This window comes from Corvus hawaiiensis, chromosome 3 (assembly GCF_020740725.1).
Source record: "Corvus hawaiiensis isolate bCorHaw1 chromosome 3, bCorHaw1.pri.cur, whole genome shotgun sequence".
In the NCBI taxonomy this organism is placed as follows: domain Eukaryota; kingdom Metazoa; phylum Chordata; class Aves; order Passeriformes; family Corvidae; genus Corvus; species Corvus hawaiiensis.
In genome coordinates, this window is record NC_063215.1 from 5,430,093 (window position 1) to 5,452,357 (window position 22,265).

General features: G+C 38.1%; 1 protein-coding gene across 4 annotated transcripts in view; it reads right to left on the reverse strand.

Annotated features, from left to right (window-relative positions):
* SUPT3H (SPT3 homolog, SAGA and STAGA complex component) overlaps positions 1 to 22,265 on the reverse strand; it is a 257,849-nt gene that overhangs the window by 72,467 nt on the left and 163,117 nt on the right. For all 4 annotated transcript variants that reach the window (XM_048297277.1, XM_048297276.1, XM_048297275.1 and 1 more), the window contains 3 exons: positions 15,064 to 15,150; positions 13,819 to 13,909; positions 12,014 to 12,147 (listed from right to left, as the gene is read on the reverse strand). In XM_048297277.1, coding sequence (XP_048153234.1) covers positions 12,014 to 12,147; positions 13,819 to 13,909; positions 15,064 to 15,150 — 312 coding nt within the window. The remainder of the gene's footprint in view (positions 1 to 12,013; positions 12,148 to 13,818; positions 13,910 to 15,063; positions 15,151 to 22,265) is intronic.

A 22,265-nucleotide genomic window follows, 5' to 3' on the forward strand; every position in this document is an offset into this window, starting at 1 on the left:
AAATTTCCTCTTTATGCAAACTCAGTGTTTTTGCTAGTGGTAGTATTACAGTCTAGTCCTCTGTCAAAATTTAGGTCCAGTTCTAGATGTACTTTGTCAAGCCAAAGTGGCAGCAATGACTAACTTTTGTCATGTTTTAAAGTTATTTTAATGCAAATCCCAGATTATTAGAAGACTTGAATGCTGATTACAAGAATGTCTGTAAGAATAAACTCTGCACAGGCATTCCATAAGGACTTTATGTAAGGTAACTATCTGAAAATGAGAACTGCTACTGTTTTTCCTGATTTTCCAAATTAAAAGAACCTTTTCTGACTCATTTAATAAAAGTGTATACCTGACTAGGTATCCTCAATTTTTACAAAGATGGGAGAATAGAAAGAAAGAAGAGAGGAGATAAAACTGGAAGTTTGAGGGGCTAAAGATCCAAATGGAATCATGCTGCTCTGGGTTGAGTGAATAAACTATGGCAGCATGTTACCTGTGCTGTTCTGTAGGAACGTTGTGGGTCCTTTTTCTGGCAGACTGGGAATGGATGCCTCTCCCATTTTGCTACATGCAGAGCTTAACTGTATTTTACCATTTCAACAGACACTTAGGATGCTTAAATCTTGCTGCTCCTGGTTCTTTTGCTGCAGCAGATGTGTGAAGCGCCCCCCAAGTGCAATTTTGTACAGCAGCCAGATCATATTCTTATGGAAGAATACAGCAAGCAACACTATTGATAAAATAAACCACAGCAACTGAGACAAAATGAAAGACAGAAAACCCTGTTCCTTATGTACATAAAACATCTATTCCAGGAAATACCAGCAGCTACAGATTACAGAAAGTGCAGAAGCTGGAAAGTCCAATTATATGCTACCTAGATTTTTAAACAGTTTTTAGAAATCTGAGATGGTTTATCATCTATTTGCTTTATAAAACCTCTTCTATTTCTACCCCACCTGCCATTTGAATATCTGAAATGGGAAACTTCAGTGCAGGATCACAGGATCCTTGTTTACAGTGAAAAGAAAAACTGGTTGTTAAACCAGAAAAGTTTTAGGGCCTTCCAGAGATCTCTAGTTTGACTCTGCTCAAAAGAGGTTCAGTTAGATCAAGTGGTTCAGCACCTTGACCAACCAAGTCTGGAATACCTCCAAAGATGGAGACTTCCTCAGCCTCTCTGACCAACCGGTTTCAATCTTTGATCAGAACTGATTTTTTCCTATTAGGCATCAGTTCAAATTCTGTCCTTTACCATGCACATCCAAGAAGGGTCTGGCTCCACTTCCTCCTGTCATTACTTGCAATGAAATTTCCCTTTTACCTCCTCTTTTTCAGGCTGAGCAAGCTTTTGCCTCTCAGTCTTTCATCATATGTACCCCCGATATTTCTTGGTGACCCTCTGCTTCAATATTTCAAAGTCCTTCTTGTGCTTGGGAGCACAAAACTGGCCACAGATTCCAAATGTGGTTTCACAAGTGCCAGATAATGGGGAATCATTGTTTCCCTTGACCTGCTGGCAACCCCTGCTGACACAGCCCAGCACGTGGCTGCCCCACAAGCTATTCCCTTGCATGGGGTTACGGCATCCACATTTACTATTGCTGACCTTCGTGTCAGCCCATTTCTCCAGCCTGTCAACAAGGTCCTTGTGAATGCCAGGCCTGCTTTCCACACATTTCTCTGCTCTGGATCATGACTCAGTATTTATCTGCCATGCTATGAATTACTGCTTTTATTTAGTTTATAAGATCCAGCAGCTAATCATGTCTGAGTTTAATGCATAAAGAGAATCACAGAATGGTTTGGGTTGAAAGGGAACTTTAAGATCATCTGGTTCCGACCCCCTGCCATGGGCAGAGACATCGTCCACTAGACCAGGTGGCTCAGAGCAGCATCCAACCCGGCCTTGGACACTGCCAGGGATGGGGACAACTTCTCTGGGCAACCTGTGCCAGTGTATCACCACCTTCACAGTAAAGAACTTTTTTTCCCCATATCTAATCTTAACCTCCCCTCTGTCAGTTAATGCTTCAAGAAAATGCAGTACAAGGGGAGGTAACTACTCTGGTTCTGAAATGTCTTGTGCTCGCTTGAGTTCCTTCCTGTTAGTTTGTATGGAAAGCTGATGAAAGTAAAATCACATTAACCTGCATACCGAGTATTCTTCATTGAACTTGTGTTCTTATTCTTACTCTCAGTACTAAAATCACATCCCCTATTAAAAAAATCTGCCATAAGACCCTATTTTAGGGATAGCTTGCCAGGTTACAAGTCTAGCTTGTAGGTACAAGTCCTATCAGAATGAGCTTTAAAACAAAAAATGCTTGTAATTCTCATTCCCTAGGAAACAATGTGTTTACTATTGGATTACCATAGTGACCTTCACCTTAGCAACAGATCCTCTGACCTTCCTCATGAGATCTGAACCCGAGTGTGAATGCAGGTGGGAAGGTTTGGTCTCTCGTGGCTTTGCAAATATGAACAAAAAATGACAACATTTGACCTTAGTATCTGTGTAATAGGTAATCAGATCTTGTGAAATGCTGGATTTTGGTCTGGAATTTACTCAGAGGAAGATGACAATATGAAGATAGAGACTATTGAGCAAATCAAGTGATTCTCCTTTTTTTGCTTAAGTGCCTATGACAAAGGTTCATTAAATCCTCTCTGAATTCAATCAAATACTAAGGTTCACAAAACACTATGTAATTTCAATCAAATATCATGAGCAATATAGCCCAGGAACCAAACTGACCTCTTTATTTCTGAGGAAAAAAACCGCACTAGTCCTGCCTAATCCCGTGGTCAGATGGAAAAACAAAAAACAAAATGCCACACCAAAAATAAAAGCAGAAAAAGAAGAATTAAATATAAAAATGGAGGAAAGAAGAATTAATATGCAAAAGGAGGGACAGAACAAATCTCTGTTTTGCCCAGGTTCCAACAGTAGCAAGGCATGATCAGTATAACTTGAAGACAATAATGATATTTATGATAATTATTTTCCTCAATAGTCATACAGCACCCAGGGATCTGTGGCTCAAGCACTTCTTTAACCAAATACAACATCTTTGTATTTAATAACCCTCTATAGATTTTTTCCCCCCTTTAAGTGGTGCAATTCAATAGATCTGAGCTCATTTTGGCTATGTTTAGCTGGAGTGCAGCCTGAAAACTACTTCCAATGCTCCTCTATGTTGTCTGTGTGCTGCAGACTGGCTGGAGAGGCTATGATGACACACAGCTTGCTCAGTCTGCTATTAGAGGGCAAATGCCAGTTTGAAAGGAAAGGATTCTCAGTCATTTTGTAGGAGGTATTTGCAGGGCTAACCCATGGGCCTGATTCAAACCAGGTTTTATTCCTGGCTGGAGTCTAATACTGAGAACGTCAGTGCTATTCCCTTAGTGAATAAACAGAGTAAGGAGAGGCAAAAGGGCTTCTCTGCTATACCTGTGATGTCTGGAAACAGCAGATAAATGAACTTTCAGATAAATGAGCCTGGCACTGCCTTAGGCTGGGGGGCTTGCATCAGCCTCCTATGGATGAAGCAGAAAAAATATCGTTTCCTTAATATTGGTTTGTGACTGTTCTCCCCTCTTTGTTAAACACAGGACCTTGCCTGTTACACCTCAGATCCCTCTTTTCTTTAGCGGCTGAAACAGAAGAACACCCTCAACTCCCCTCTTCTGCATGCCATAGAGAGCCTTCCTCTATTGTCTTCATTTGTTAGAACATATTATTTTCTTCCACAGAAAGCTTTTTGTGATTTAAATCTTAAATGGAAGGAAAGAAAAATTCAGGAGCACACTGAAGCTTGGTCACACAGTGGCTGACAACCCAAGATGCTCCTGCCTATGGAGTTTTCCAGGTGGGAGTGAGAGAAGCAAGTGGTTGTGAAGATTTCTTCCCAAAATATGGGGTCTATGTGCCAGGATTCAGTCTCACTCTTCACAACAGTGTCAGAAAATCTCTTCCTTGCAACAAATAAGAAGTGGGAATAGTACAGAGTAATACTGTGCTTGAAATTCTTACATCGTTTTAACTTGTGTTACAACTCCATGGGTTTTTGAGTTTTGTGAATCCTGTGCAAAACAGCCTTGAAAATGGTTTTATGCTAGTGATGAATTCTTTCTGAAAAATTTAAGATGACAGAACTCTTCTCAGTGTAGACCTGCTTAACATTTTACCGTAAGAAATAAAAAGTTGTTATTTTTTCTTCATTCAGAAAGGACTCCAATACTAGGCTTAGTGGAGCTTATAAGATAGCAATTTGCTACACAAAGGTTCAAAGATCTGAAAAAAAAGACTTCCTCCTCGAAGTATCTGAGTTACAACCTGTCTTGTAGACAAGATTTGCATTATTGCATCTCTACACAACCCCAAAAATACAAATCGCTATCAGCACAAATTTGTTTAATTACTTTAAATTGCAACTGGAGTTTCAATAATCTTCTACCAATGGGACCTTTGTCAGACTTCAGCATCAATCCTTGTTCCCAATTCTCCGAAGTTTACATAAAAAATAACTCTGTTGAGAGTACCAATACAGCGTGATTAGTATATATAACACGTTAAACACACCAAAATACACTCAGAAGAAAAATGTTTTGTTAGTCTTGTATTTGGCTCCTAATCAAATGCTCCATGGAAATACTGTTTATAAGCATGTGCATCTACATTTAATCACAGATATAAATAATATATATATAAAGTTTCCTTCCAAAATTTAAGTTAAAACACAATCACTTGGGTGCCAAAAATACAACAACCCTGAATCTTCCTCTTCCTCAGAGAAAGAAAACAGTGGCAAAAAAATACTCAAAGAACCAAAAGACAGAAAAGCAAATTACACCTTGCCCTCCCAGCAAAGCTGCCTAAATTTGCAGTATGAGCAACATTCACTAAAATGCTCAAAAACCCCAGGACTGAAGACCCAAACAAATAGGCCACTTTATGTAACCATAGCAAGCAACCCCAATGTGAGAAAAAGCCAACAATCTTAGATTTAGCAGCGTAAAAAGTCTATTGATAGTGGCTGTAACAAGAAATGTTTTCCACTCAAGAGCTTTTTCCCATTCCAAAGAGAATGACACAACATTTACAGCCATATCTGTTTATTTTCTATTTACTTTTAACCAATTCAACCATTGCCCAAGAGAAACAGTGCTTTCCCACTATCCTAAACATTCCCAAACAACGTGTAATCAGAGATATCATTAGTACCAGCAGGCTTATTTTTATACCAAATAATGCTTACGAATACTTTGATGTCAAGACAGCAAATTTAGAGTTGAGTTGCTACCAGTTGTGCTCTCTTTGCACTCACCTGGAAACACTGGGTGGACTGATGCAGTGGAATTAATTCCTTCTATATTTGCACTCCTAACTTCCATTTTGCAGTATTGAAAGAAAAAACCCCACTGCCTAGAGAATAAAGGGTTTTATGGTAATTGATGTTTCATCTAAGTTCTTTTTAATCTTGGCATCTATGTATAGCACAAACAAGCACAGAGGGAGCTGGTGTGATCTTAAATTCTATTATGTATCATCATTACAGGGGTTTTTTTGTATCATCAAGGTCCCAGAGCACACACAGATCTTGAGTCTCCAAAGAGAACCATCCCAGAGGCACTTGAAGTACTTTTCTTAACATCTGATGAACTACACTTAAAAGTAACTTAGATGTTTCTAGGAATAATAAAAAAACAATTTAAAAAAAACCCAACTTTTTTTTTCCTCTGATCTAGAAATGAACTTGTCCCTGGATTGTTTCTCTCTCATTTCTGAGTACAGAAGCCAGCCTACGTTACCGGGATGCTTAAACTTTTAGGCAGGTAGCACTAAGTGAAATTCAGCCCATCTTGTGGAAGTGATGAACTGATCTCTCAAAACAGTTTAAGGGGGTGGGAAAATGAGATCCTGGTCTTGTTTTCATCACTGTACCAGGAATCTCATGTCCTTGGGCAGGAACTTTCCCATTCCTCTTTGCGTACATTATTTAGCCACTATAAATCCCTTTTCTAATCTTACTTGGCCAGGACTCACAGGTGAGGATGATACTTAGGTTTCCATTTAGGGCTGCAATTATTTAGTCCACAAAGAATGTAAGATTTAAGGGGTTTAATGGCATGGCTTGTCTTTCCATATCCTGCCACTGGCATTCCTTTGCCTATATTTGACAATGTTTGGTAAAGAACAGCACAAAAACCCCACAGGGATTACACTATCAAATCTTCCCCAAGGAGGCATTCTTTCATAAGGTGTAGCTGTTAAAATGAAAGAAGGTTTCAGGTTAATAAACTGTGATTCTAAAAATTACTAATTTATTAGATTTGGGCACAATATTATGAGATAACAGAAGCCAGCACTCAACTAAATCCAAAGATTCTGTCCCAAAATAGAGATTCTGTCATTAGGAATCTGATATCAGCAAGGAAGTAAAAAATAATTATTTGAGAAGAAAAATAGGTATATCATCAAAATTAGAGAGCAAAAGAGACACGCACCAAGAATCAATGCTTAGCAAAAGAAAATTTCTTGGTTTGTCTTCCAGCGTGCAGTTTCTATTAAGTGAGTGTTGTCTCTACTTTCCATATGCACTTTAAATAAAATTTCAGTTTGTTACTGATACACCCTGCAGGAACACCCTAAAGAGTAATAACCCCCCTACCTCCCCACACTTACACTGGCATAATTTTGGCCAGTGAAATGAGCACAGTGGTACTAAACGGTCTCAGAGCTCTTCCTAAATCACTTCCTGCTTATTTTCTCTGTACATCTTTTCCAAATTAGTACAATGAATTTGAGTACTTCAACACCATCTTTCAGATCCATCCTGAACAGAAGAGCTCACAGTTGTTTACTTCTGATTTATGCCCTCCAATTTTCACTCTTTCAATTAAAAGACCCCAAGCCCATGCCCTGTGTCCAAGGGCGATCACCACAGAGCAACCTCTGTCTGCTAATGCTCTCCTAAGAGAGTGGCCGCATCCAAACCATGTGGTGGGGAGAGCTCCTGGCCTCTGCTGACTCCCAGGAGGTCACAGTCATAGAATATTTCGGGTTGGAAGGGACCTTTAAAGACCACTTAGTCCCTCTGCCCTGCAGTGAACAGGGACATTTTCCAGCAGATCAGATTGCTCTGTCCAGCCTCACACAATGTTTCTGGGAAGCCTGTGCCAGTGCCTCACCACCCTCATTACAAAAAACTTCCTTTTGTCTCATCTAAATCAACCCTCCTTTAATTTAAAGCCATTCCCCCTTGTCCTGGCACTCCCAAAGTCCCTCTCCAGCTCTCCTGAAGCCCCTTTAGGCACAAGAAGGGGCTCTAAGGTCTCCCTGGAGCCTTCTCTTCTCCAGGCTGGACACCCCCAGCTCTCCCAGCCTGACTCCACAGGAAAGGTGCTCCAGCCCTCTGAGCATCTTCATGGTCTCCTCTGGAATTGCTCCAACAGGTCCTTGTTCTCCTGTGTTGAGGACCCCAGAGCTGGACATTGTTTGGGACAACGTGACCTGGCTCAGGTCAAAGTGTGATCACTCAAAAGCTGATGATGATACTCCAGCAGGAAGGAATCTTCTTGGTCACTGTCTAGTTTAATAACATATCCCAAGTCCACCTTATTTCTGACAAATAGAGTGAACTCCCAGAGCATGATTCCTTGTACCCCAAGGAGCAGTTTGGTGTGTTCAGGGGTCTTGTGCAAATACAAATTAATTGTGTCTCAACAAAGACAAAATTAAACAGGAGTAATTAAAAAAAAACATGTAAAAAATATATGCAGTTTTTTACACTACATTTTCCACATACACTTCATCACAATCTACTGTATTTTACACAGGGCCCATTGCATTGCTGTGAGCTTTAGAGATTTCCCACTAAGACAAGAATACTGGTGAGCAGCACTAAAAAAAATGACATCCACAATGAACTTCCTTGAACAAAAATAGGTATCTGTCGTTTTTAAATACCTAATGCAATTCATAGGACAACAGACCTTAAATCATAGAATCATAGAATCACAGGATAGTTTGTGTTAGAAGGGACCTTAAAGACCTAGTTTCAGCCCCACAGCAAAAGAACCAGAAAGTAGAAATTTAACTTAGTTTTTACCATTTTGCTGGCTTCAAGCCTGCTTTAAGGTAGTCTATTCTTGTAGGGAAGTTATTTTCCCTCCACTGTTTATTCAAACTTGCAATGTACTATGAAAGCATTATGGTAGCTACTGCAACTGAATTATTGCCATATAACATGTGAGCGTTGGAAATATATCCCCAAACTAGCAGTCAGAGTGACAGATGAATGGTGTTTCTCCTAATCCTATGGGAACAGAAGTGAAACAGAGCACTCACAGCGTGATGCTCTATGCATTCCTTTGTGTGCCAGTCCAGACTTCTGATGGGAAGACTTTTTCTTGGTGGGGGGGGCATTAAAGCTTTAAAACAAATCATTAAAAATGGGTATTTACAGAATGAGAGAGAAGCTAGCTTTGCAATTATGTTGACTGAAGTTTTTAAATAGCTACACTTGATTTAATGACTTGACATGGAGAATCTGATGGTGGTTCCCACAGAAAAAAAACAGCAGAAGTGGAGTTACCACTCACAAAATCACAGCCAAACCTGCAATTGGTTTAACTATGGTCAGGAAGCTGAGAGGTTCAGAGAAGCAACATAAGGACACAAGCACCCAAAACTCCATCTCTACTCAAACCACAAAATAAGGAAAAATTAAAAGATTTTAAATGAACAGGGGCCTTTTTGCCACACCAATTCAGCCATACCCCACAGGAATACCACCTCTCCTCTCTAAATGATTTTTAAGAGACGGAGGAAAGCCAAATTGCCATCCTCTTGCAGGGTGTCAGTTATTGTGGATTCTGTCATAGGCAAAGGAAGGGAAATCAAATTCCAGAGCAACACCAGCTCTGGATATTCCACAGCCCAACATGTGCAATAAAAAGAGTGTGGGCAGATTGCTATTGCATTTGTTATTCTCAAGAGACTGGCACACATTATGAAGACAAGTTCTATGATCCATCTCTCCCTCACACGCACAGTTCAGTTATATCCAGGAATGAGAATCATTTATTCCATCTATAAATGCTCTTACTTTGAGGAGCAGCGTTTCACTGGTGCTCCACTGCTGTCTCATGAGAGCAGGATAGGAACTGGTATGAAGTGAGACAGAGGTGCTGTTCCAGTTTTTATCTTCTTTTGATTTTGCTAATACAGTTGGCTGGTTTGCCATCACTTAATGTTATTATTACCGTTTTTATAAAAAGTCATCTTATAACAGTGTATTGATAGTACAACCATGTGTTATGACAAAGTAGTGTGAATTTTTTCTGAATTTCTGCCCTGTATTTGAAGAGTACTCCACCCTGGACCAATGTCCCTTTGCACATTGCTGGTCTTACTGTTCCAGAGACAGCCCCTTTGCTTCAAATTAAAACCATGGGGCACACCAGTAAATTCTATAGACAATCCTAGAAGAGTGTCTTTTCCTTTTAATATGACAGTGTTGGTGGGTGTATTTCAGTCAAAGAAGTGCGGAATTGTTTGTTCTCCTTTCGTAATGTCCCGAAGTGCCCCAGAGCTTTCCTGACTTCTCTGTGGTGCAGATATGGAATGGACCTCAGAGCACTGCAGGCAATCACACGAAGGCTTAGCTTTAATTTTATGAAATGCTTTAAAAGGAATGAGTATAAAAAATATTTGCATTTTGTATCATAACTGAAACCATACTGCTAAACAATCACATCCTGTTTAGCCCATAATGACATCAGAAATACATGTTTATCATCTACTCTGGACAGCTCAGCATGATTTTGGCCCAAGGCAAAGTGAAACTGAAATTTGCAGTTGTCCAAACCAAGATAACCACACATTTCTGAGGTAACTGATAGCTAAAAGGATACCTAAAATGCCTTTAGATTGCAGTTCATTATTTAAGTACACTAATTCCCTAAAAAACCTTGTTAAAATGTCTATTGGATTTCCTCCAGAATTTAGTGTGGATTAAACAATCTAATGAAGAAAGAAAATGTGATACAGGAGATTAGCCCATCCACTAACAACTCTTCCTTTAGGAATGGATCGCATTTCCTACTGTCTTTGATTCCTTTCCACCCACCTCAAAGTGACAACAACATCTCAAACAAAACAAAGTTAAAAATATGTTAAACATTTTGAGTAGCATGTTTCAAACAGTCTTTCATGTTTTGTCATTACAGACTAATAAGAAAGAAAATAGATAATACTGGCTTCATACCTGTATACAGTTCATGAATGTATTCTAAAATAAGATCTTGATTTTTTTTTTTTTTTTTTAACATGGAAACAGATCAAGAGTTCACAAAATGTAGTAAACTCAAGCAATAAAGAGAAGAATCACTTTTTATGTATAATACACACACACACTAGAGTTCACGAATTACCATGATAAAAACCAAAACATATGGTCAGATGAAAGGCAAATATTTGATTACAGACACACATTTCGTGACAGACAAACACAGATTCAGATTTGCCATTGTCTACAACAGAGAACTTCATACTTCTACCAACTTGTGTAGTTCTTTAGACCAGAAAAATACTATACTGGAACAACAGAAGAGACTGCAAAGTCAAGCACATAATCCATTCATTCAGAAGAATGCTGTTATCTATTTCTGTGTGTACAAGCTCAAAGGATTTGCCTGCCTTTATGCAAAACATAACATTTTGCATAAATAAATAAGAGGTTGAAGAAAAGAAACCACCAGTTTCCAAAATACAAACAGTGGTACAGGTACAACTGCTCAATGACACAAGTTCTCAGCTGGGGGGAAATGGGACCTATTTCTAATGAAATTCTTAGAGAGAAGTGGTTCTTCATTAGGTTTTGATTTCTTCTCATTACAGCGCAGAAAGGAGCAGAAAGCAGATTGGGAATGCTGCAGTTCTGAAAAGAGGCTCCATTAAGGAGAAAGAAAGTAGAATTACAACTAGAACAGGATAAAAAATCCATTATTTCTTAGAATTTTCCTTGAAATACTGAAAGTAAAGTGAAGCCCTAATAGCCAAATATTAAATAAAGAAGTATTACCAAATACATGAGCCACCTCATCATTGAAAGGAAACTCAAACCAAAGCCCTCAGCTTCCAGCACTGAAAAGGTATAGAAATCACTCCACAAATATCAAACTTGACAAGAGTCATGTCCACTCTGCAGATGTCTAAAAATGGATGGAAATTGGATCTTATACCTGTCCGGAATTGTGAGTGTGCTCCCAGCAGTGTTTTTCCCTTGACATCTCATTGCCAACAGAAGACATGAGGAAGAATTGAGCAATGGAGCACAAGGAGCAGCCAAGGACTGTTCTCTGCATTCACTGTGGACCAGATTACCAAAAACAGGGCAGTCTTGCCCACCCACAGAAAATTTAGCCAAAAACACAGACTTCCATGCTAACACAGCTACACTGCTTCTTGATCTCACCTAGCTTTATGAGAGTGATGTGGCACTGCATTCTGTAATGTAGACAGAATTTTTCATAACTGCATAGACCAGAAAATAGGACTCAAAAGGATAGAGAGAATAGTTTATACTCAAGCATGTTTGCACAGAATATTTTAATTTGATCTGTAATCTGTGTTATATCAAGAGTACTCAAATGCTGTTGAAACAATTTGCTAAGGAGATAAATAATGAAAAAGGAAAATACTGTTATGAATAATGTGCATGGAAAGTTTATAAATAGAATTTTCTTTCAACAGGAAGGAAATACAAATACACAGCAGACAGAAAGATCCATAACTACCCTTCTGTAATCTTCCTTCTCAGCATGTGTGCTTAGATATCAGGAAACATTTGAAGGAATAGCAAAAATATGGAAATAGGATTTCTTTAGACCATCTGGGCAAAAGAAAAAACATGCAACAATGATTTAATATGCTGCATGAAAAAGGCATCAGACCAGCATGATGTATGAAATGTTTCACAGTTTTCTCTGCTGGGTATCAGTAAAAGAAAGGAATTACCTCCATCCGCTCCTGCTTGACATCATCAATCTCGTCATCTTCAAACATGGCCAAGAGCTCTCCAGTCTGGTCAATGGAGTTGAGAAAGTCTTGGGCCAGCTTCTGCCGCTTGTTGGTGTTATTGCTGAATTTGTCTTCACAAAGACAAGCAAAGAACAACAAACTTAACTTATTTGGTTTCTCCAAACATCAGTTGATGTCTCTCAGAGTGACATGTTTTAGAATCAGCACTGAGCAGAAAAGGCCTGTTCTTATTGTCCCCCTCACACAAGCTGTGCTACCTGAACAAGCTGATGTCACTGCTCTGCTGCAGTAATAGCAAAACATCATCTTTAGTATTTTTCAGTACATGCAAGTAGTTTTTCGTAATCTAGAGAAAACTAATCTGCTGCCCATATATCATTACTTCTCACCAAAGAATCCACAGTGGACACAGCTGTAGAGGAAACAGCCCCTCTTTGGTAGGAAGAACTTGAGTCATAGAGCAGAATGTATTGAGGAAATGTTCTTCCTTGAACACATGCAGAACATCCTCATTACCTACATCCTCATTACCTACAGCCTCACACAAACCCTAACATGAGCATTAAGATGCATTCCAGAGGTGATGGACCACTGCTCTGCAGTAAAACCTGCAGAATGTTGGCAAGATGATCTCTGTTGTTCTAAACAGCAGAGTAGCTATAAAGGCATTAAATTCACAAAAGCAAATTAATGGCTTTAACTACCAAAGCCCACTAGAAAATACATTTTTTAATTCCAGGATAAACTCTATTTAGGAAGCATTTCATGAGCATCTAAAAAGCTTAGGAAAATCGTTTATTTGCTTTAAGTAGTGACACAAGCTAAAGTATTAAAACCCCAAAGCTGTCAGGTAAGAAGCTGTACTGCCAGATTGCTTACACACACGAAACACGAAAATAAAATGCGACAGGCAAATTAAATCTCAAATGAGCTGACAAAAACTTATTCACAGCTTGATGAAGTCAAAGCAAGAAGCACAATGTTTACCTAGCATCAGTGTGGACGCTCAGAGGAACCAAACACAAAGAATTCATTGTATGGGAAAAAAAATAATAAAAGGCTCTGAGAAAGGAAATAAGTTAAATACAAAAAGTTGTGTATGGACATTGCTAGATGTTATAACAGTATGGTAAGGTTTAGATTTGCTATGATAAGTTTTAACTTTTTACAAGGAAATGTTAGTTCTAGTATCAATATAAATCAACAAAACTTTAAACCAGGAAATTATATGGCATAAATTAATATATTTTAATTCAAAGAGCTTTTCCTTTAAATGCATTGGTTAAAAAATCTGTCACTTCCTCATGGAATGCAGAAACAAAAGTGTTTTCCATTATTTAAACTACAGATTCAAAGTATAAAAAGTTAAACCACACTGGAAAAAACCACCCAAGTCATATATTAGTGCTCAGTGACTTCAGATTATAAGGGTTTTTTTTTAAAAAATGATGTCAAAACCTTTTGATAATAATTTAATAAATGTCCATTCAATTGCAGGTGGTGCATTTAAAATACAGATGCTGAAATCAATAAGCCCTTTAATCAGCACCAGTTTCTTCAACAGAGCTCTGACATTAAACAGTCTTACTGTTCATCTGGATGGTAGATGCAAATATTCACAATTTTTCAAATTGAAGAGCAGAGATTTTCAACAAAATTCCTTTAAGGAGATTGTTTTTGTGTCTCTGTCAAGCAAGACATTAATACTTTGCATTGAATTGTTCAGCACTTTTGCAAGACATCAAGCCTCTCCCAAATTAAGTAATTTCTTTTTTTTCTACCTTCAAGGAGGTCATCTTCTTCTATTCCTTTGACAATTTTAGATTTGTAGTCTCGAAAAAACATGTATTTAAGTAGCCTTCGAAGCTTCTTCTATGAGAAAAAGAACACATTTATATTAATGACTATTACATAGTTATTTCTTATTTAATAAGTTTTGTAACACACAAACATACAAACATGTAACACATTACTCAGTAAATATAACTTTTAATACATTTGTAATTTTAAATTCTGCAGAAAATTCATATATAGAAAGTACCTCAGTACAGTAGCAAATCTGTATCAAATATTTATTTGAGCTCCTTGGTAGTTTGCTGTGAGACAGAAATGAGTTTCACTTTCAGAAAGGAGAAATTCATCAATTGGACTTCTTTAGGGCACTCCAAAATGTTTGCTTAATTTGGAAACTGCCTAGAAATGCACATTTTCATGAACTTTGACTCCATATTAATTGCTGTTTAGAGTACAGTCTTACGGCCCATATCAGATAAAGAAACTGCAATTTATTTTCACGTTTTTAGTGGGGTTTAATTTTGAAATGGTTTTGGTCATTAGGTTTCACCTTTAGAATGAGGAAAGAAAAACAAAGAGTAAAGAAAATGGTGAGAGAAAAACAAAGGAAGAAAAGGAGATAAAGGAAGAATAAATAACGTAATTAAAAACAGCTGACAGTTTTTTAATTATTTTTAAATTTGAGGAGAGAAAATTAATTTTTTTCCCTTGTTGACCTGCTCTACCTACTATCCAGAGAAAACAAGGCCAGTCCTAAATTTGGGGATTGTAGTGGGATAAAGCACAGGAAAAATACTAGAAAATAAAATAAAGAGGATTTACAGACAGTCTAAATTACAAAACTGTAACGGCGACACCGTCAAATGTCACATCCACACCCTTCATAACCAGGGGGAAATCAGAATGATTGAGTTTTAATTAAAGGGATATAAAAGATAGGGATCAATATTTATAACTTATTAAGAAATTGTTTTGAGCTCTAAGGTACATTATCCACCCTAGAGCTTTGTGGAAAAAGAAATCAATTGATAATTGAAGCAACAGGAAATAAACAAATATTATTTCAGATATTATAGAATGATTATAATGTGCTCGATCAAATACAGAGCAGCTATACTTTTAAATAAAGCTATTCATGATGATGGATTCCTTTACATAGGTTAAGAAAGCACTTGAAGACATAATAAGCAGCTGACTACATTAAATAAGAAATTTCTGGCTAATTACTGTACCTTATCTTTGCGCATTAAGAACAGGAGATCTTCAGCTGAGATGACTCGGGCTCCTCTCATCTGAGAAACTTCAGCTGCTTGCTGCAACTAAAATAAATGAATAAATTAGGATGGCTTTTTCAGTGTTAAAAACTTTATTCACTGGGGTTTGTTTCAAATAAATTCAGCTAATATTTTGCATGGTCATCCACAGCAAAATACAAGCTGTGCACTAAAACACAAGCTGGGACTCTCAAAGGTGTCACTCACTCAACTCTTGCTCGCCAAGAAGTGAATAACAATTTTATGAAAAGCCTGAAAGACCTTTGACAAATCTCAAGCAAAAGCTTTTTTGTTTATATTTAAAATGACTGCTTTTAAAAAGTCCTACAGCCCGTTTTTTTTTTTTTTTTCTTCTCTTAGCACAGAAAATGAACATATAATTCTCTCAGGCAATGTAAAAATGCCAAATTCTTGCCATAGCACTTTATCTGCAACTGTGGAAGGGTGGCCGATCCCTCTCCCAATTTTTTAGAATAACAAATATTAATTTTAAACAGCTTACCTAAGTATTTTTTGAAAGAAACTCTACCCTTACTTGACTTAGCATTAGTACAAACCAGATTTACATGAAGAACTTTTTTAGGCATGCTCTTATTTCATTTGGGAGAAAGAAAATTAACTGATAGGAACACCGACTCTATTAATGAAGAAATTGAAAAACTTTATTGAGCAGACCAGGCCATTCAGCTGTGAAAGTGATAAAGATGGGATTAAGCAAGGAATGACACAAAAATTGGTAAGAGGTGGCCAAAGGAGTGTGAAGTAATGGACTGCCCTCACATTCATTGTGACAGTGCCTCCAAAGGCCACAAATGCCTCAAATTGTACTGTAAAGACCAAAAATCTCTTTGTAAGGCACTAAGTACATCAGCTTTCAGTAGGTGCATGAAATTGTGGTATTTTATAAACAAATGGATCACACAAAACCAGAACAGGGTTAGAATCCTTGTAACCTGGGTTATCTGCACAGCTGATACTTATCAAAGTGCTGTGCTGATGAGGCTCAACCCAAATATACGAAAGGACTCAATGAGATTTGCTCCTTTCACCTCACGAGCCTTTCATTCAGGCATCAGGTGATCATGGAATCATAGAATGGGTTGGAAGGAAATTTTAAAGGTCATATAGTCCAATCCCCTGTAATGAGCAGGAACCTTCAACTAGACCAGGTTGCTCAGAGCCCCATCCAGTCTGACCTTTAATTTTTCCAGAGATGGGGATTTCACCACCTCTGTGGACAATCATTTTCAGTGTAAAACATAATGCTATATTGACTGAGATAGAAGGGATGCTTCACAGCATGGAATGCACTTTACCCTCTAAATTAAAAAACATTGTCCAAAAAGCAAGATTTAATTTTTAAGGCTTTTTACCCTTAGCCTAGTTAACTCTCTGATGGAAAACTGACAGTGAGCACAGCACAAAAGTCATCAAAAGAAGAGAAACCTTCAAAAATTCTTGATATTAAAATTCATACACATCTGTAACGTGATCAATAAACAGCAATTTAACTTATGCTTGAATATCTTTATATTCTTCTTTAGAAATGCATTAATGCACCTGAAAATAATTTAAAGAAATCCTATCCTTCATACTCACACTAGCAATGGTTTCACTCAGTATCACTGGCTGAATAAGTATATTATTAATCTGAGCTCCCATGCTGCTATGACTTGAAATAGGCCTATTCAGAAGTTAAAAAGATCAACAAAAACAGTAGCTGTTTCTAATATCCAAAGAAGGGGAAAGGGGGGGGAAAAATTTTCATTTTGGCAAGTGTTCAGTGGGCAAAAGATTCAGTCCATAAATCATAATACTGGACTGCATTAATTTTTTTCCACACTAATCACATGCACACAAAACGTTAACTGTATCTCGTACGCACAATACAAAACATCTGCATGAAGAGGTTCAGATTTTCCCCTTGGAACCCTCTCTTGGCCCTTGCAGTCACTGAGACCAGAGAGATTTCAGGAATTCAGAAGTCACAGTAACATAATCTCACTTGAAAAATGTAAGAATGTGAAAAACGATAGCTCTATTTTTTGGCATAAGCAAAACTGTTTCTTATTCTGATTAGTTTGAGGGCACACAAGCTACTTATGTTTCTAACTTAAAATATAAAGAGTTGGATAAAAAAAAAATTTACCAAGAACGAGCCAATATCCCTCTCTGGTGTAAATCCATTGCAGTTAATGGATTTATGCCAAGGCTGATTTTGGCCCCACTGAGCTTAAAAGTGTTAAAAAACCTGACCTTAGCATGGTGATAACACAACACAGCTTTCCCAAATATCATGTAAAACAATGACAGAAATATCCAAAGGGAAAGCACACTCTAGTTCCTGAACACTCATAAGGATGATCTCTTGGCCCCTTCCAATCCAAACCATTCCATGACTGTCTAAGACATAAAGTTCAGCTATGTTAATTTCTGTGTGTAGCTGAAATACCTTTTTCTTACAAATGATAAGCACGTGACAATGACATTTATAGCAAAGATTGTGTTTGAGCTGCTTGCAGGCACCTTGCAATGAAGGAAGGGAGAGCAAAGGCCAAATTCACGTCCCATTTGCATCTAAGTAAATCCTGAATAACACTGTTTACTTTAATGGAGTTATTCTGGGCTAAACATGAGATCAAAATCTGGAATAATATCCTCAGTTTCTACCAAAACAATGAAAACTTTATTCTCATATTGCCTCGACTTCTGCATCTATTTTATTTTAAGGAACGGACACACAGCATTTAATTTCTTTGGCTTAAAGAAAGCAAAGTACGAAAATAATTACTTCCTGTACAGTTATAAAATATGGATTATTTATCCAAACAGACCATAATGAGTTCTACATTGGTACACATATTTACCTGGGAAACCGGGGTATGCTCAGGTAAATATGTATCCAAGCAATTAAATAAAAATTACGTCCCACACAGCTGAGGCTGGGGGGAAGATGTATTTATAGTTTAACACACACATAATTGACTCATTCAAACCACAACGTGAGTGCTTTGCTATAATTAGTATTATAACAAACTGTCTTATTTGACCGTCCCAGAGTTGCCATTAATATGCAATAAGCCCTGATTCCTTAATGTCCAGAGCTGAAGGCCTTGTTGAGTCATTACGTGATGAAGGGGGATTTCAGGAAGCTGTGCCACAGAACCGATCCATCTCCGAGCACCCGGAGCATTTGTCATTCCAGAGAAGCCCTTCTCAGCTCCACAGCCCTGAAGTCAGGAGGTGCCTCACCCCTGGCTGCAGTGGGAGCACGGGGGCGTTTCACTCGGGAAGCAGCACTGCCCGTGACTCCAGATGATGGGTGGGATATAAATGCTGTAGGAACTTTTCATATATGAGGTTACCACATGGCGACGGAGCAGTTATGGCAAGAATTCCCCACCATCTCCCTTCTCCAAGCCTCAGCACCAGTCACAGAATTTGGGGCTGCAGTGTTCCAACATACTCGTCTTCTCCTAATTTTTTTTAGTTTTGAAGTTGTTAAGTCCACGTTACATAATATTATATTTGGGATGATATTGAAGAACAGCAAACAATCCAAATTACTCAGCTTTTTTAAGAAAAACAGGCTAAACTCCCTAATACCAGCAAACAATATTTGAGACCTCAGAGTCTGAATATATTTTTTTATTACAGCAGAATTATGAACCCCTAAAAGTGAAGTTTAAATAACGGAAGTGTTGAAATGATTTTAACTATAGGAGCGCAAATAGTTCTGTTAATAATTAGGAGTTTATGAAAAATAAGTGTATTTTACAATTTTTCCCATTACAAAGAAGGTAGTATATATAGTAACTGTATTTTAAAGCTTAAGAAGAAATGGCTGGGGAATAATATTTTAAAATGTAATCACGGGTTTAATGACTTTATGAAGTTAACTTTCTTGGCAGGATGAACTGAAGTATGTTAACAGTCACCTTACGGCTATTTTCTTTTTGCAACTTCTGCAAATTATAGATTTGTTGAAAGGAGTATTCATTCTCCTGTGACAGAAGCACAGTTACTTCAATGGGACTGTCTGCTTTTTTCTTTCTTCCATAATTATTTTTTCTTCCACTACCTCCAAAGTCAACAATCACTGATACTTCTTCTACAAAACCGTCTTGATGGACAAACAGACAAAAAGCTGGAAAACAAACATACTGTGTTGTGACATAATCCTTCCAGTTAAACTGCAGGATGGAGTTGGAGTGGTGATGTTTGCATGCCTTGGAACTGCTGGGAGCCAAGAATAATGCTGCAGGAGCTACGATTTTGTTTCCATTATACAAGAAAATTAGATCATAGTTCACCTGGGTGAATTTTTTTTCAGAGGCAGGAAGGTTGTTTCATTATTAAATATGCATTAAAATGTCCTATTTTCTCACCTTTTCTAGGTAAAAACGACGTAACTATAAAATTACCAAATAATATTCTGAGATAAGAGAACGTCGTGTAAATACATTGCACACAGAGCATCTCCATACTTTTATGAAGGCAACTAAATAGAAGAGGTTTTCACTTCAACCTTTCCATGTAGTATCTCACATGCTAATGCTAACACCTGAACTTCTCATTCTAACACACACAGAGGGAAAACACTGAATTTGTTTCCACAAGTCAGCACAGGGATGTGCGTGGAAGGTATCTTTTCAGCTTTATACCGGCTAGCGCTTGTATTTCAATGCCTTAGAAAGCCTCGAGCAGCCTTGAGAGGTAGCAAGGGTGATGTAGCACTTTAGTAGCTCTAAAATCGGTACCTGAATCAGCTGCAGAGCAAATACCATCAGCAGAAGCAAAGAGGGAGAAATATAGCTCCCCGCTCACTCAATTTCCTGTAGTTAGAAGCTTTCAAATGAGACAGACAACCAGAGATGTTCACAGGAAAGTAGCCGAGCTGAGAGAGAGACAGAGCCTCCCCTCGACCATCTTTATTCGGAGAAGGGGAAAGGGGAGGACTGGGGGCGGACCCAGGGTGAGCGGCCAATCAGACACTGCTAAAGAGTCTGAGTTACATTTGGTTTTTGCCCGCGCTTGGAACAAAGGAGCTCAGAGCACATGGGCAGGAGCACGTGTCTTTGGGAGGGGGAGGGGAAGCTCGGAACAGGCAGCAACAGATGTGCTTTATGCACTTAGCACATCCTGGGGAGATAATTACATTTTGGAGTCCATTAGAGCACTCCGACAGGTAATGATTCAAGATCACTGCACAAGGGTTAACCAGACTGACTGAATCATCACAAGCTGTCTAAACCAGAAAATGTCCATCTGCAGGTTAAAAGACAATCAATTTTCTTCTTATTAGGTATTGAGTTTCAAATGTAAGTATTTTTTTACTGAAGACCATTTAATATAACACCATTTGATTATGTGTGACCTCAAGAAGATGAAGCTCTGTGTCACATTTTGAGGCTTTAGAAAATCATGGAATCATAGAATTGTTTAGGTTGGAAAACACCTTTAAGATCATCAAGTCCAACCACTCCCTCAGCACTGCAAGGCCACCACTAAACCATGTCCCCAAGGACCACATCCACACATCTGTTAAATCCCTCCAGTGACGGTCACTCCACCACTTCCCTGTGCAGCCCGTTCCAATGTTTGACCACCCTTTCACTGAAGAAATTTTTCCCTAATATCCAATCTAAACCTACTTTGGCACAATTTGAGGCCATTTTCTCTTGTCCTATCACTTGCTATGTGGGAGAAGAGATCAATCCCCACCTGGCTTCAACCTCCTTTCAGGGAGCTGTAGAGTCTGATAAGAGGAGTTATCTTACGCTTAACATACAGTGAATCTCAGTCCATACAGATCATGAAAATAAGAAAATATGAGTTCATACCCCACAGTCCCTGGCATTTACTGAGAGCTTGTTTTCAAGGACATAATTTACTGTATTTGTCCCTTCATTAAAACCTTACTCTCAAGTCCCTGAAGCAAGATCAACTGCTTCACCTCATCTTCTCCTGATTTCCAGTTCAGGCAGCCCAGAGATCTGGAGTCTGCAGCCAGTTCCTTGTAGCTGAAGAATTACCTCAAAAACATCTTTGGCAATAAGCAGGTTACACAAGGACTCCCTCCCTCCACAGGCATACAGAACACATTTACAGGTCCAATACTCAATAGTTTCAATGTCAGGGGCAACAAGCAGATGATACAAAATTAAGAACACAGAATGTTCCAGTCACGGGAGAAAACAGCCCTTCCTTCAGCTGCCTTCAGACTGAAATTGGGTGAAAGTCAGCCCCAGGAGCTCCAAAAAAAAGCCCCACACCTCAGCCTGGATGGTTTTTACCACACCACTGCTATCCAAGAGCCCTAGAGATCACTATGATGAAATGAATATATTTTCTTAATATTTCTATCTGTTAAAGTGAGCATTCAATATAAATCTAGAGATCAGCATCTCTCTTCGTTGGACTCACACCTCACTTACTTTTTCAAATCATAGAAAAGGTCAGAGGGTTTTTCTCAGTTTGTTCTTTATGTTTTTAGCAACATATTCAGCACAATCAGAGTAGAAAAAATGCAACAAAAGAAGGTACACACTCATAGGGAAAAAAACAGCAAAGGCAGAACATGGACAGCTTGTTTGAGTTGATGTTTTTCATGTTATGAACAAGATCTTTCTAAAAATACAAAAGAAAAAGAAGGAAAAAATCAGAAATATGTACAGAGCCTTTAGAAAACTACATGGAGTCAGCCTGTGTAATGGAATGGGCCAACAGGAAAATGCACCATGTTCCTGGGTTCTGTTACTTTCTGCATCTTTTGGAGAGAGAACGATTGCTTCAAAATTATATTAAAGAGTTTGCTAAGGAAAAAAAAATCTAAGTAAATAGTGAAAGTAATACCTCTATTTTGCAAAAGATGAGCTTGAAACAAAGTATTTTTTTTCTAAATCTCTTCTTTATAAATAATTTAAGCTTAACTTCTTAAATTACAGCTTGTTTTTCCATTTTCTGTCACACAGGGAAAAGAATTTAATGCATTTATGAACAATAACTACATTTCAACTTAAGCTTCAGGCATGACTTTTTCCTATTTTTCCTTCTTTCAATTCAAATTCCAAACTCAACATTTTGGACCAGCATTTTATAGCTGTAATTCTTCTACTCTCCAGGAAACAAAAGAAACCCTATTGCACACCTGACATTTA